The sequence below is a fragment of the Salmo trutta genome, chromosome 33 (genome assembly GCF_901001165.1).
Source record: "Salmo trutta chromosome 33, fSalTru1.1, whole genome shotgun sequence".
Classification (NCBI taxonomy): domain Eukaryota; kingdom Metazoa; phylum Chordata; class Actinopteri; order Salmoniformes; family Salmonidae; genus Salmo; species Salmo trutta.
The window spans coordinates 17,148,871-17,165,780 of record NC_042989.1 but is presented as its reverse complement, the minus strand read 5'-3'; the positions used below and the strand labels follow the sequence as shown (position 1 = coordinate 17,165,780).

Genomic DNA, 16,910 nt, shown 5'->3' with positions numbered 1-16,910 from the left:
TCCACTGATTTGGTAAACATCTGATGGATGGGTCTGAGGGATCAGCTGAGGGTGTGGGCTGTTTGACCTGTGTATTTGCATTGTGTGTGTTTAGGCTGTGGTGCAGGTCCAGGGAGAGCTGCAGCTTCAGTCCAGCCAGGTGTCCTCCCTGCAGGAGAGGGCAGAGAGACAGGGTCTGCCCTCCACACTCATAGAGGAGGCCTACAAGCTGGAGGTGCAGTATAGTCCTGTATAACCCCTACACCTGAACACATTTATGTACTGAACTACATGGACCATGCTGAGACTCCATGATATGACATTTGTCTATTATATTACCCAATGAAATAAGTCACCTCAGTTAAATTATTTGGAATAGAGCTGACCTTACTTACAACCTCTCCCTGTTTTATTTATTTTTATTTGACTCAGAATGACTGCTGTCCGACTTATCTTTCGAACTACATTCCATTAAAACAAGGCCTTGCTCAATGGAATCGGAGTAATGAACACATTCAGTGGGAGTGATTGGTACCATAAATTTTAATGCTGAAACCGTGACCCCATACATAATGATGAAGATATCAGTTCTGAGCTTGTGGTTACGTATGCCCATGTGTGTTATCATGTAAACTTACTGCATGTGGATATCATAATGTTTATAATGTGTGTTTAGGTTGTGCTGGAAAATGTGTTGGGCTCTGTGGGGGCCAGACGTGAGGAGCTGAGGGCCAGTGTGGATCTCCAGCAGCAGTTTGAGAGGCTGCTACATAGCCTGGAAGTGCTGGTCACCCTGGGCTCAGAGCGTCTCTCACAGAGGCCTGGTCTGGAGCTCCACACCAGGACTGAGTTACAGGACTGCCTTAGCACACATTCGGTGAGCGCACACCATTCAGGTCCTCCATTGTGTACTGATCCTATCAAGTGCGATTAGATAGCTACCTTGGATTCAGTTTTCATTCAGCCACCATAGCAACCAAGAGATGACTTCTTGTGTAATCGTTGGTATTGAAACAGCCTGCATTGATGCTATTGATCTTTCTTCCTGCTATGGTTCTTATGGATTTCACAGAAGTTCTTCCAGTTCCTGGGGATCCACCTGGGGACCCTGCAGCACCTATCCACGAGAGTCTCAGAGAGCACCCTCCAGAGGTGGGAGGGAGTGATGAGGAGCCTCCAGGAGAGGGTGACCCAACTGCAGCAGCAGGCCCTGGAGAGAGGCACCAGGATGCAGCAGATATTACAGGTAGGCACCATCGAATTAGGAATTTGAATACTAGAATGGACATGAGCCTTCTTATGATGGGATAAAGGTCAGCCATTTTGGTCAGGGAGTGGGTCAACCAGGGTTTGCCTGTGCTATGATAAGATATTGTGTAAAATAATGAATTTGAAGAATTTATCTGTACTGTATTTTTGTTCGCTAGCTAGCCAGATAGTTGTAGAGGTATGATTCCATCAATGTTTCAAATTAACTGCCATTCAAACCGCTCAAACAATGCAGTCAATTCACAGCCATACACTGGCTGAAATCAGTTGATTTTATGACTTAGAAAAGTTGTAAATGCAACAAGTACTGATATTGTATCATATAATAGCACTCACACTTAAAAAAAAAAATGTAGACATGACATTTTATGGTCTGTTTACATATATTTCAGAGGCTATTTATAGAGACAATTGCTATAAACCCATATAAACTGTATTGATAATGATATGACAATATTTTACCTTGACAATAATTCTATAACACTATTTATTATATAACACATGCCTTACTTTTATTTTCCTGCGTAAGTAAAATCAGGATTATGCTTCTACTGCCATTCATTCCAATTAGACTGGTTTGGATTTCTCCCTGACCGATATGGCTGCCATTTTTACCCCATTCTGGAACTGTGAAGGTTTATTACATAGTCCCTGTAGTAATTTAATAGGATTTCTATGGTAGACACAGCACAGGAAACATTGGCTTTGTTAAAGCTAGATATGGATTCATATTGAGGTGTGCTGGTGTGACTGTTTGAGATGGTGTATAGAAAAATGTGTGTTGTGCAGTTGTGTTAAATTGTTGTTGTTGGTTTGGTTGTAGATATGGACACAGTGGGAGGAGGAAAGTACCAGTCTGGACACCCTGCTTAGGGATATGGAAGCTGGCCTGTCCAAGATGCACCTGGAGGAGGACTCAGTGGCACAGATTTGCGAGAAACTCTCTGTCTATCAGGTAGCACTCCATGTGCTTTAACGTCTTATTAATAGAAAATAAACATAAAAAATGCGTTATTTATCAAAAGAATGAACGCCGATCACAGTTCAGTGGATTCTCTGTCCACTCTTTGAAAAAGAACGTGCTGTTTGGAACCTTAAAGGGTTCTTTGTCTGTTCCCATAGGAGAACCCTTTGGTTAACCCTTTTTGGTTGTCAGTCCCCACCCCCCCCATATCTCTATCTTAGATCTATGGACCATACTTTTTACTGGCTAGCTCGGAATATAAGCTTTCCAAAAGATGTTTATATATATTTTTAATTTATTTAACCTTTATTTAACTAGGCAAGTCAGTTAAGAACAAATTCTTATTTTCAATGACGGCCTACACCGGCCAAACCCGGACGACACTGGGCCAATTTTGCACCACCCTATGGGACTCCCAATCGCAGCCAGTTGTGATACAGCTTGGAATCGAACTAGGGTGTCTGTAGTGACGCCTCAAGCACTGAAATGCAGTGCTTTAGACCGCTGAGCCACTCGGGAGCCCGAGTTACTGTATTTATTAGTGCTGAGCAATTAGTGCTTTTTGAGGTCGGTTCGATTTCGGTTTGATATTTAAAAATAATTTTGATTATTTCAGTTGAAATCTGTAACAACACAGAATAAAACAATTAATACAAGTCTGATGATGGTAGTGACTGCCCATTACTGCTTATCACTTATTAACCATTATTTATTCACATTACTTTACTTTACGTGTTGTGTATCATACATTTTGTTTTATATGATTACTTTATTATTTCATTCCAAGTCATTATCTCATCTCTATAGAGCTGCTGCCAATGCTGTCTGACAAAATCACTATTTTGTATTTCTTCAAAGTAAATAAGGCATACTTTTATGACTGATGAATACCAACTACTGTATCAATCATTTTGATCATGTATTTTCAGGTAGAGATACCTCGCGAAGCAACAGCTGCTCTCTATATCCCTTCACAATCTATATCCCCTCACGCACATTGAGCTCACAGAAAAAAAACAGAACGAAATGGAATTCAGATAATTGCACCGACGTTTGTGAATTAGTTGTTTAAATACCCCAAAATAACCGAGATTTTGGTTAAGAGCTCAGCACTATTATTTATAAATCCTATCGGTAGTTGGGCTTCCCCAGGGAGTTGCCTGGAATGTGTATGTGTCTTTCAAATCTTGGAATGTTCTCAAACCATTACTGTCGATGATATAGGCAAGGATAGGGATTCCCCATTTGGACCATTGGGGGAATGCAAAATGCTGCCCTCAAGATCACAAGGCATTACTGTGAAATATTGGAGTAATGGCATGCCATTTTGATGCCCACTTACATTGTTTTTCAGTTTTGTGCCAAATAGAAATTGTGTGAGCAATAATAGGACCAAAGCGAAGTTTTCATTGATTAAGGGATCTATCAGTAAAGGCCACCTCTTCCAGTCCGGTAGGAGACACCATATTTCTCTATATACTCAGCCAGGGGACGGAAGAATCATGTCTAAACCAATTTAGGTTGGGATGCTAGTGCTTGGAAATACAATTAAAAGTTTGGTACGGATAGTCCTCCTACGTCTTCCCACTTAGTAAGTTTGTTAATTTTATCCGGGCTCGCTTACCTTGCCATATACATTTTGAAATTGAACTATGAATTTTATCCCAATAGCCAGAAGGGGGAGGCAAGGGAAGAATTGAACTACAGAAATTCAGCCATGGCAATAAATTCATTTTGACAATAGATAATCTGCCGGTTAAACTGGGATAATAGTCCATCTACTTAGGTTGGATTTAATTCATTTGAGCATTCTGTTAAAGTTTCAGGCAATAGTTTTATCTAAGGAAGGAAATATATCTATTCCCAAATATTTAAAATGGGAAATGATTGGGATTCCATTAGTAGAGATGGAGTCCTCCATCAGGCTCTTGAGAGGCAGTTGGGAAGATTTGGTTCGATTTATTTTGTAACTTGCGATGGAGCTGAATTTGTCTATGATCTTCCAAGCTATTGGGAGGGATTGAGACACATTGTCTAGATAAAGTATGATATCGTCGGCGTATAATGAAATTACGTGATCTGTAGAATTGAGCAATATTGTTGTAATTTATTTCAATTTTAGACAAAAAAATAATAGAGGTGAGATGGGATCACCTTGCCTTCTTATTTCAGTTATTCCGAACAGAAAGGGCTATCAACACATACTGAACAGCTCACATTATAGAAAGATGCATGCTACATGGCAGACCAATCCCGGCAATCCATTATCTCAGCCAATCATGGCTAGCGGGAAGTTTCCTGTCTTTTTTTGTGGCTAAACCATCTAGGCTCGTAAGCTAACAATTTTATTCATATTTACGGATGAAATACAAGTTTGTTATTAAGGCACATGAAAGTTCAAATGTTCCAGAAGGCATTTCTGCCCAAAAATGCATTTTGATAAAATAAATTATGATTACGTTCAAATGCCTCTCCGTCAAGTAGTGAAGTGCGACATACAGCTAGTTTCCTGAAATGAGTCACATATGTAATAGACAATGGAGGTTATCTGAGGATAATTGTTTTTTAACAAACCCCCTTTGATCCGGATGTACCAATTTGGGTAAAGTAAGTTTTGAGACAGGATGACAGAATAAAAAAAAAAAGAGTTTAATATATGTGTTTTCAAAGATAGAGGTAGATATCGAGAGCACTGGATGGCGTCATTACCCTTTTTTAATAAAAGCATAATTAGTGCCGTATTTACATCCCTTCAAAATGAACCTTTGTGAACAGCTGTGTTAATCATTTTAAGTAACAATGGAGCCAATTTGTTCCTTTTTTCATGTTATCTAATGCCCTTTTGAGTTCATGGAGAGAGATTTGGGCTACCAGCAAGCCGGCTTTCTCAGTTGAGAGAAGGGGAGTTCTTATATCTTTAAAAAAGGACTTGAACTGGCTTGGTGTGGATTTACAATCAGAGGTGTACAATTCTTTATAGAAACGGGAGAATCTTTGGTTGATTCATTTGGTTTCTGATAGTAATTCACCTGATTCAGATTCAATAGTTGCAATATTCACTAATTCATTCATTACTGAGAAGCTTGGAAATAATTGTTGTGTCTAACTCGATGGATGGCAAATTCTGCTCTCTTTCTTATCATTATATTTAGTTCTGTCTTGACTTTGAAGAGAGTAGTCGCTACCTGGTCTGAAAAAAGTGTTGAGAACGCTCTAACGTCATTAACAACTTTTCAAATTCTGATATTTTCTTGAATTGTGATTTATTCAGCCCAGATGCAAATGCAGTTGCATTGTTTTTTATAAAACCTTTAATGGCATCCCATAAAATCTGAGGATCGTTGACGGAATTTTAGAAAATCATTATGAATTCATTCACTTCAGTTTCAAACTGTTCACAGAAAGTAGGATTTTGTAGTAAGGAGCTACTGCCTTTAAAAAGCAACAAATCCCTTTGAAAACGGCCTATGTGGCATCGATATGAGTCAGAAACAATTATTCTAGTGTCAAAATTGACTACAAAGTGTAAATAGGACAATTTTGGTTATAAAGTCAGTCTCGTCTAAAGTGAAGTTTGAAACATCTGTGCATCACAACTGGCAAATGAAGGTTGGGTTTTGATTTGACGATGTCCATTTGAACCACTAACATGGGGTGAACAGCTGTGGTGTTTGCTCTCTATCCAATAGCATAGACAGTGAGACAAATCTGCCTTAACACATGTAAGGGTGGGTAATGAAGAAAAAAGAACGTCAATGAAAACAGAAATAAGGTATGACAGATATGGAAGCCTAATGCCCAAACAGTCAAAAATAGGATAGCTGTAGGATCCATATATTGTCCATTGATCATTAATTGGCATGGTATCATCGTTGTGTAAATGTCCTGGGCTATAGGCAATATAATTATAACAAGTTCAATGCTCAGAAATAATAGTAATATTATTCCTTAATACCCAAACCTGAGGGGTGTTCTTATCATTGTCTTATGCTGAGGGCAGCGTCATAGCCACGGGCTGCATGATTGTGCATGGATAGCATACCTGAATAATGAGCCAGTCATGGGATTCCATCTGTCGGCTTGTCCCCTTCTGTGTTGGGTTTGATGTGCTTCTCCAAGAAGTCTTGAGCCTCCCTGGCAGTGGAAAATGTGTGTGTTGTGTTATGGAAGATCAAGATTAATTTTTGCTAGGTGGATTAAGCCACATCTCAGGTTTAGCCTGAGTAGCTGGGATCTCACCTCGTTGTAGGTTTCACTCTGTTTAAGCAGTTCGGCACTCAGGTCAGGGTATATGCTGATCCTCTTCCCTGCATAGGTCAGACCCCCAGATTCTGTTGTAAGGCATACAATTCACCACTTGACTTGACCCGAACAGTTTATAGAAAAGATTGCTCATGAAAGAAGCTCCATACCAGTTTCAAGTCTTATGACCCGCACATGGAATTTACAGGAATGATTTTTTGAATGATTTAGAGTGATTTCTTTTTTAGGAGTTTGATTATCCCCTTCCAACTTAGCATGCGCTGTTTCCAGGTCATGGAGCCGCACCTCTGTCGCATTGGCTGTCTTCTCCAGACCTTCCACTTTAGTTGAATAGGTATCCATTTTAGCAGTGAGCACCGCCAATGATTCATTTACCAGTTTTAATTGTAAATCCAGGGCAGAAGTAATCTCCTCACGAACAATCTCTTGTATAGTAGCGCCCAACTCTTTCTGCTGGCTATTGTTGAGAGCCTCCATGTTCCCACAGTTGAATTATGGACAGACAACTTCTAGCTGCTGGAGCCTAATAAACCTGCTAGTTATTTCTTGTCACACAATGAATGTCCCACACCTTAACATGATGTTTAGTATTGACAAGTTTTAGGAAATAAGTCTCTGAATTCATAGTAATTTGCAAAAGAAAGCCAAGAATAATTTTCTACAATAAATGTCCCCTTGTGTGTTGGGTTTGATTTCAGCTCAGAGTACAGTTGAAGTCGGAAGTTTACATACACCTTAGCCAAATACATTTAAACTCAGTTTTTCACAATTCCAGACATTTAATCCTGGTAACAATTCCCTGTCTTAGGTCAGTTAGGATCACCACTTTATTTTAAGAATGTGAAATGTCAGAATAATAGTAGAGAAAATTATTTATTTCAGCTTTTATTTCTTTCATCACATTCCCAGTGGTTCAGAAGTTTACATACACTCAATTAGTATTTGGTAGCATTGCCTTTAAATTGTTTAACTTGGGTCAAACGTTTCGGGTAGACTTCCACAAGCTTCCCACAATAAGTTGTGTGAATTTTGGCCCATTCCTCCTGACAGAGCTGGTGTAACTGAGTCAGGTTTGTATGCCTCCTTGCTCGCACACGCTTTTGCAGTTCTGCCCACAAATTTTCTATGGGATTGAGGTCAGGGTTTGTGAAGCCATTTTGCCACAACTTTAGAAGTATGCTTGGGGTCATTGTCCATTTGAAAGACCGATTTGCAACCAAGTTTTAACTTCCTGACTGATGTCTTGATGAACGTGGTACCGAACGTTGTAAAGATGAACGTAGTACCTTCAGGCGTTTGGAAATTGCTCCCAAGGATGAACCAGACTTGTGGAGGTCTACAATTTTTTTCTGAGGTCTTGGCTGATTTCTTTTGAGTTTCCCATGATGTCACGCAAAGAGGCACTGAGTTTGAAGGTAGGCCTTGAAATATATCCACAGGTACACCTCCAATTTACTCAAATGATGTCAATTAGCCTATCAGAAGCTTCTAAAGCCATGACATCATTTTCTGGATTTTTCCAAGCTGTTTAAAGGCACAGTCAACGTAGTGTATGTAAACTTCTGACCCACTGGAATTGTGATACAGTGAATTATAAGTGAAATAATCTGTCTGTAAGCAATTGTTGGAAAAATTACTTGTGTCATGCACAAAGTAGATGTCCTAACCGACTTGCCAAAACTATAGTTTGTTAACAAGACATTGGTGGAGTGGTTGAAAAACGAGTTTTAATGACTCCAACCTAAGTGTATGTAAACTTCCCACTTCAACTGTATATTCTCAGCCTAGCAGTCATTTTCCCTTATATCACCCCCAGCCAGCTCCATGGCTATATCTGGTTCTGCTACTTTTTCTTGTCAATCATCCAAAATGGCCAGAGTGGTGCACCTCGTCCAGAAGCCCTTCTTGTGGTGTTCTATTAGAAATATAAGTGTTTTCCTCATTCACAGCCTGGTTCTGAGGAGCTGGGGCTGGGGCCATGTGTGAGAGATGGGGTTTTATCGTGTGTTACAGTAGAGATGGGATGTGGGATATGATGGGGCGTATAGGCTTATGTTGAAGAGACTGATGATTAGGTTCTCTCTCTTGGGCAGAAAATGAGAGCAGTCCTGAATGAGAGTGGGGCAAAGTTCAGCCGGATGCAGGAGCAGGGGAGGTGGCTGAAGGAGGCGGGTTGCCAAGGGGTGGGTGTGTTTGGGTGTGGCCTGGAGGCTCGCTGGACCACCTTTCACTTGAGGCTGGAGCAACAACGAGTCAGCACAGATAGGAACAGGAAACTGTGGAGCAGGTGAGGACTTTGATACAGTGTTTAGAGATGAGATATGAAAATTCATAATTGCATTTGGCAAGTTTTCAGCTTTGACATTTTGAAACCACTTGGGATTGTGGTGTTGCATTTACTTATTAAATGTCAATGCAATCAAAAATGTAATTTTCCTGTGTTTTATACTGTATTTCCACACTATGAGGTTGGAATAATACGTGAATTTGTGAAAATTATGATAATGCCCTTTTAGTGTAAGAGCAGTTTTCACCTCCCCACTCAGACCACTCCCAGACAGCCCTAGCAAAATTATTGCTTGAGAAATTGCTCTTGGCTAAGAAGCTATATATATATATATGTGTGTGTGTGTATATGTATGTCTATATATATATATATATATATATATATATATACAGTGGGGGAAAAAAGTATTTGATCCCCTGCTGATTTTGTACATTTGCCCACTGACAAAGAAAGGATCAGTCTATAATTTTAATGGTAGGTTTATTTGAACAGTGAGAGACAGAATAGCAACAAAAAAATCCAGAAAAACACATGTCTAAAATGTTATAAATTGATTTGCATTTTAATGAGGGAAATAAGTATTTGACCCCCTCTCAATCAGAAAGATTTCTGGCTCCCAGGTATCTTTTATACAGGTAACGAGCTGAGATTAGGAGCACACTCTTAAAGGGAGTGCTCCTAATCTCAGTTTGTTACCTGTATAAAAGACACCTGTCCACAGAAGCAATCACCAATCAGATTCCAAACTCTCCACCATGGCCAAGACCAAAGAGCCCCCCAAGGATGTCAGGGACAAGATTGTAGACCTACACAAGGCTAGAATGGGCTACAAGACCATCGCCAAGCAGCTTGGTGAGAAGGTGACAACATTTGGTGCGATTATTTGCAAATGGAAGAAACACAAAAGAACTGTCAATATCCCTCGGCCTGGGGCTCCATGCAAGATCTCACCTCGTGGAGTTGCAATGATCATGAGAACGGTGAGGAATCAGCCCAGAACTACACGGGAGGATCTTGTCAATGATCACAAGGCAGCTGGGACCATAGTCACCAAGAAAACAATTGGTAACACACTACGCCGTGAAGGACTGAAATCCTGCAGCGCCCGCAAGGTCACCCTGCTCAAGAATACATATGCATGCCCGTCTGAAGTTTGCCAATGAATATCTGAATGATTCAGAGGACAACTGGTGAAAGTGTTGTGGTCAGATGAGACCAGAATGGAGCTCCTTGGCATCAACTCAACTCGCCGTGTTTGGAGGAGGAGTAATGCTGCCTATGAACCCAAGAACACCATCTCCACCGTCAAACATGTAGGTGGAAACATTATGCTTTGGGGGTGTTTTTCTGCTAAGGGGACAGGACAACTTCACTGCATCAAAGGGACGATGGACGGGGCCATGTACCGTCAAATCTTGGGTGAGTACGTCCTTCCCTCAGCCAGGCTCATTGAAAATGGGTCGTGGATGGGTATTCCAGCATGACAATGACCCAAAACACACGGCCAAGGCAACAAAGGAGTGGCTCAAGAAGAAGCACATTAAGGTCCTGGAGTGGCCTAGCTAGTCTCCAGACCTTAATCCCATAGAAAATCTGTGGAGGGAGCTGAAGGTTCGAGTTGCCAAACGTCAGCCACGAAACCTTAATGACTTGGAGAAGATCTGCAAAGAGGAGTGGGACAAAATCCCTCCTGAGATGTGTGCAAACCTGGTGGCTAACTACAAGAAATGTCTGACCTCTGTGATTGCCAACAAGGGTTTTGCCACCAAGTACTAAGTCATGTTTTGCAGAGGGGTCAAATACTTATTTCCCTCATTAAAATGCAAATCATTTTCTAACATTTTTGACATGCGTTTTTCTGGATTTTTTTGTTGTTATTCTGTCTCTCACTGTTCAAATAAACCTACCATTCAAATGATAGACTGATAATTTCTTTGTAAGTGGGCAAACGTACAAAATCAGCAGGGGATCAAATACTTTTTCCCCCCACTGTATATATGTGTGTATATGTATATATACATATATATATATACACACACACACACACACACACACACACACACACACACACACACACACACACACACACACACACACAAAATGGTAAAACATATATACATATATATATATATATATATATATATATATATGTTTTACCATTTTAATTTAAAACAATCACAGTAAGGTACTTAATTGTTACCCAGAAATGTTATATTGAGATGAAAATGTCTGGATTGGACCTTTAAACCAAAATCAGAAGTTGAGAAGAATGACCCTAATCTCACCACTGCAGGTTTTCCCGTGACTTTGTGGCACTGAGCAAATGGATCGTTGGGGCCAGGGAACACATCAACAGTTGGATCATTTTCACTCTCACAGCCAATCAGGAGCGAGAGCTGAAACCCATTCACTCCCACCTTAACCAGTATATGGTAAACCCAGAATCTTATATGGACAGTTTTTTTTCCAGTCAAGTCAACGCCTGTGAGAACATGTTGTGGTGAATGACCCTCTGGTGAATATGACCATGTCATGTTTGTAGGACTTCACCAAAGAGCTGGAAGTTAGGTCGGCTCTGAAGGCCTCAGTGATCACCACTGGAACACAGCTACTGCAGCTGAGAGAGGCAGCGACAGCGCCAGAGCCCCAGTCTGCTGCCCCAGAGCTTTGCTCTGTACAGACCCAGCTCAGACAGATAGAGCAGGACTGGGCTGGCATTCTGTCTGATATACCTGCTGTCCAGCAGACTCTGCATCAGGTGAGTGGGTCATACACTGAGTGTACAAAACATTAGGAACACCTGCTCTTTCCATGACATAGACTATCCAGGTGAAAGCAATTATCCCTTATTGATGTCACTTGTTAAATTCATTTCAATCAATGTAGATAAAGGGGAGGAGACAGGTTAAAGAATGATTTTTAAGCCTTGAGACAATTGAGACATGGATTGTGTATGTTTGCCATTCAGAGGGTGAATGGGCAAGACAAAATATTTAAGTGTCTTTGAACAGTGTATGGTAGTAGGTGCCATGCACACCGGTTTGAGTCTGTCAAGAACTGCAATGCTGCTGACTGTCTCCTCTCCCTCCTCTTCTTCCGTCTGTCAGTTGTTGATGGAGAGGCTGTCCCCACAGGGGGCCTTGACTGAGCTGCTAGCCTGGGTTGGAGAGACTGAGGCCAGGCTAGAAGAGCAGAGGGATAGGGTCCAAAAAACCACCTCCACCAATGCGGACCTCAACCTAGTCCTTCAGAGCTTCAAGGTAGCAACTGACAGATTCAGTTTGTCCTCTCTTATTCAATACCTGGTAAGGTAAAAGTATTTATATTTGCATAAACAAATTGGTTGATTCCCGACGTCTCTCTCTCTCCTACAGGTGTGTAAGGCTGAGATAGCAGTCCGCCAGCTCACAGTAGACTATGTCAACCAGTCGGAGTTACAGACGAGCAGAGGGCGATATGAACACCAAGATTATGCTGATGAGCTGGGCGGTCTTAACCATCGCTGGCTCAGTCTACAGGGCACCATCAACAACCAGGTGAGAACTCAATCGGGAAAAGAGAAAATAGCTTACAGAACCTCAACCTATGGATAGTCTTTAATATAAAATATCAACGTGATGCTCAACCCCTTCGATTTTTAAAGCCTTTTTGTAACAAATCCTAGGCTATTTTAAGAGAATCAATCCATCCTATTGATGATTTGATCCTATAGCTATTGGTAATTTTTAGTGACACCTCCTGTTTTATAGCACCAATCATTCCCACTGATTATGATTTGATCCCATATCTATTGACTTTCCCTCTGCAGATCCAGGATGTTGAACAGGAGCTGATGATGTGCACAGAGAGAGAGGTCAGACTGCAGCACCACCACACCTGGCTCACCAGTCAGAGAGAGTGGATGGGCTCAGCCCAGAGGCCTGTCAGTCACTCTGAGGTGGAGAAGAGCTTAAAAACCTGTGAGGTGTGTTGAAAAACAGAACCTGGTGTACAGTACCACAGGTGTCAAGTCATTTGCCCTCTAGTTATTTCTATGATGACGGGGCTATGTGCAATATTTTGTTTTCACCAGGTGTTTATGTTTTTTAGAACCACAATATTATCAGATCCAAAGGCAATTTATTAGAAATGATGTGCAATGATTTTGATGTGTAATGTCTTGACTTTTGTTTTTAAGATGTCTGATGCATGTACAGTATGATGTCTGCTAATATATAATGTTTATATGTTCACCTGCCCAGGGACTGCAGATGGAAATGAGATATTAGCTAAATCTTACTTCTGAGACATATATTTTGTTGTACATTGTCCCAGTTTCAAATAAACGTAATAAATAAATCAAATACATTGGGGATTGGACCTACAGTTGAACATGCATGTGTTATTGTGTTTTCTTACTCCTACTCCTGTCTGTCAGGGTCTGGAGGAGAAACTCTGGCTAAATTATACAGCACTTCAAGAGTTGAGAGAGAAACACCACACAGGAAAAGAGGATGGCACCTGTGCCTTCATCACTCAGACAGATGATGTCATTAAGGCCTGTACAGCCCTCAGTCAAGAGGTAAGCTCAGGGGAATGATGGCAGTTGCTTAGCAAATACATGTATTCACTGCATGGGGACTAGTTGTAAAAACCTTCAAATTGTAGGGTGTAGTGGCTCCTATTTTGACTCATTGTTTCCCCCTCCAGAACCCAGCTGTGCGACAGAGACTGAAACAGGTATTGGAGCTGTGGGCTGGGTTTGAGAAAGGACTGAATGATGCAACACTGGACACAGTGAAGACCGGCCAGGCTATGGAATACAGCTGCTTCCCTCAGCTTTCTCTCCAGGCCCTGCAAGGACTCCATGAAAAGCTCCAGGTAGGTACTACAGTATACCCATCAAGTTTGATTTGCAGTGGCGATTTTAGCATGTAAATCTTAGTGGGGCATGCCAGCAAAGTCACTACACAAACACAGCACAACACTAAACAATACATTAATTGCACTATAACGGTGACAAATGGTGCCCACAAACTGTTAGGGCCTACATAAAGCTGTCCCAACAGCAGAGTCCCAACAGCAGTCCCAACACCTTACCACTGCTACACCTGGCTATCAGCGGAGTCTTGTCTGGCAGCGAAACAGTTCATTCAGTCTCATTTTCTGCCTCTAAAAAAAAGTACCTAATATGGCTGACTTGCTTAACAAATGTTATTTCTAATGACAATTGAGATGTATAAACTATGGCATAAGGGGATGACGAGCGGATAAGAGGCAATCTGTAATTTTGATTAAGACATTAATGAGCAAGCTAGGACAGACGTAGTCAATATAACTGTTTAGAATTCGGAACATGGGCCGTTCTTACGGTATTCTCCCTGTACACCAAGTCAGAACCGTTGGATAAATAAAGGGGGCATATAAGCAGACAATGAAAGCTTTTACAATATTCAATGATTACATTTCTCTAAAACAGGCTACAGGCTACATGGACACCACCAAGTCAGAACAGTAGGCGAAATTAAGAGCGGAAAAGGGACCATTTTTAATTGATCCTTTATTTAACTAGGCAAGTCAGTTAAGAACAAATTCTAATTTGCAATGACGGCCTACTCAGGCCAAACCCCGACGACGCTGGGCCAATTGTGCGCCGCCTTATGGGACTCCCAAGGTACCATAGTGACGCCTATTGCACTGAGATGCAGTGCCTTAAACGGTTGTTCCACTCAGGAGCTCACATACTAACAGCTTACTACACAACATACACTTAGTATTACTTTCTTAGCTACAGTATACATACCTCCTTGGCATATTACATAATTTATGCAGCAGCATACAATACATTTCAGACTCACCTTGTTGTGCTGTGCTCACTTGAACAGGAAGGTGGCACGGTGGTCCTCCGCAGACAAATTTTGTTATCAAACTTTGTAATCAAAGTCTGGCATTCTCTGGATTTATTGTGCTTTCAAGACAACTGGGAACTCAGACAAAACAAGGTGACATCAATGATCTTCAGGTTGGAGCTCTAGAACGAGGCCCAAGTTCCCTACTTGCAATTCCGAGTTGGATGACTGTTCAAAATGTTTTTTTCCCAGTGGGAGCTCGTTTTTTTTCCCAGAGTTCCCAGTTGTCCCAGTCAGATTTCCCAGTTCTGAGTTTCCAGTTGTTTTTACCACGGCAGAGGTCATGCTGGATTGACAGCATGGCCAATGTTGAAAATGTATCCTTTTAAGCTTGGAAAAGAGACCCGCTAACCCAGACTTGGGACCACACACCCACTTTATGTCCAATGGCCGATGAGCACCGATACGTTTTATCTATAATTTCTCTTAATTACCGTAATTTCCGGACTATTAAGCGCACCTGAATATAAGCCGCACCCACTGAATTTTAAAAAATATATTATTTTCAACATAAATAAGCTGCACACGTCTATAAGCCGCAGGTGCCTACCGGTACATTGAAACAAATGAACTTTACACAGGCTTTAACGAAACACGGCTTGTAACAAAAATAAATAGGCTTTAACGAAACACGGCTTGTAACAAAAAAAAATTAGCAGTAAGCTTTAGTTGTCTTTTTGCACTGAGTCAATTCCTCACGCTGCTGTTTCCAACGTCTTATCATCGACTCATTACCAAGCTCCCGTGCAGCAGCTCTATTTCCTTTTCCAACAGCCAGATCAATCGCCTTCAACTTGAAAGCTGCATCATATGCATTTCTCCGTGTCTTTGCCATGATGAGGGTGACAAAATGACTACCGTAATCAGAATGATGGGAAGTTTGAGAGCGCTCGATTTAATCTAAACAGTAAACAAAAAAGTTGTTTGACCTTAACTCGTTCGGCAATTTCATTGGTCTAATGAAAGCTTCATGCCGCCAAAAATCTGAGCACGTCACAGAATGTGTTTTTTTGGAGAATTTTTTTTTTAAAGCTGGAAAAATCCATATATTAGCCTTGTCATTGTTTAAGCCGCGAGGTTCAAAGCCTGGGAAAAAAGTTGCGGCTTATAGTCCGGGAGAATGATTTATTTCAGCTTCTATTTCTTTCATCACACTCCCAGTGGGTCAGAAGTTTACATACACTCAATTAGTATTTGGTAGCATTGCCTTTAAATCGTTTAACTTGGGTCAAACGTTTCGGGTAGTCTTCCACAAGCTTCCCACAATAAGTTGGGTGAATTTTGACCCGTTCCTCCTGACAGAGCTGGTGTAACTGAGTCAGGTTTGTATGCCTCCTTGCTCACACATGCTTTTTCAGTTCTGCCCACAAATATTCTATAGGATTGAGGTCAGGGCTTTGTGATGGCCACTCCAATACCTTGGCATTGTTGTCCTTAAGCCATTTTGACATAACTTTGGAAGTATGCTTGGGGTCATTGTCCATTTGGAAGACCCATTTGCTACCAATATTTAACTTCCTGACTGATGTCTTGAGATGTTGCTTCAATATATCCACATAATTTTCCTTGCTCATGAGGCAATCTATTTTGTGAAGTGCACCAGTCCCTCCTGCAGCAAAGCACGCCCACAACATGATGCTGCCACCCTCGTGCTTCGGATGGGATGGTGTTCTTCGGCTTGCAAGCCTCCCTCTTTTTCCTCCAAACATAACAATGGTCATTATGGCCAAACAGTTCTATTTTTGTTTCATCAGACCAGAGGACATTTCTCCAAAAAGCACGATCTTTGTCCCCATGTGCAGTTGCAAACCGTGGTCTGTCCTTTTTATGGCGGTTTTGGAGCAGTGGCTTCTTCCTTGCTGAGCGGCCTTTCAGGTTACGTCGATATAGGACTCGTTTTACTGTGGATATAGATACTTTTGTACCTGTTTCCTCCAGCATCTTCACAAGGTCCTTTGCTTTTGTTCTGGGACTGAATTGCACTTCTCGCACCAAAAAACATTCATGAGACAGAACGCATCTCCTTCCTGAGCGGTATGACTGCTGCGTGGTCCCATGGTGTTTATACTTGCTTACTATTGTTTGTACAGATGAACGTGGTATCTTCAGGCGTTTGGGAATTGCTCCCAAGGATGAACCAGACTTGTGGAGGTCTACAATGTTTTTTCTGAGGTCTTGGCTGATTTCTTTAGATTTTCCCATGATGTCAAGCAAAGAGGCACTGAGTTTGAAGGTAGGCCTTGAAATACATCCACAGGTA

General features: G+C 41.3%; 1 protein-coding gene across 4 annotated transcripts in view; it reads left to right on the top strand.

Moving 5' to 3' along the window:
• syne2b (spectrin repeat containing, nuclear envelope 2b) overlaps positions 1–16,910 on the top strand; it is a 142,167-nt gene that overhangs the window by 94,150 nt on the left and 31,107 nt on the right. For all 4 annotated transcript variants that reach the window (XM_029730043.1, XM_029730040.1, XM_029730039.1 and 1 more), the window contains 12 exons: positions 95–214; positions 656–856; positions 1,052–1,225; positions 2,072–2,203; positions 8,569–8,762; positions 11,056–11,194; positions 11,305–11,520; positions 11,870–12,022; positions 12,137–12,298; positions 12,571–12,726; positions 13,180–13,323; positions 13,452–13,622. In XM_029730043.1, coding sequence (XP_029585903.1) covers positions 95–214; positions 656–856; positions 1,052–1,225; positions 2,072–2,203; positions 8,569–8,762; positions 11,056–11,194; positions 11,305–11,520; positions 11,870–12,022; positions 12,137–12,298; positions 12,571–12,726; positions 13,180–13,323; positions 13,452–13,622 — 1,962 coding nt within the window. The remainder of the gene's footprint in view (positions 1–94; positions 215–655; positions 857–1,051; positions 1,226–2,071; positions 2,204–8,568; positions 8,763–11,055; positions 11,195–11,304; positions 11,521–11,869; positions 12,023–12,136; positions 12,299–12,570; positions 12,727–13,179; positions 13,324–13,451; positions 13,623–16,910) is intronic.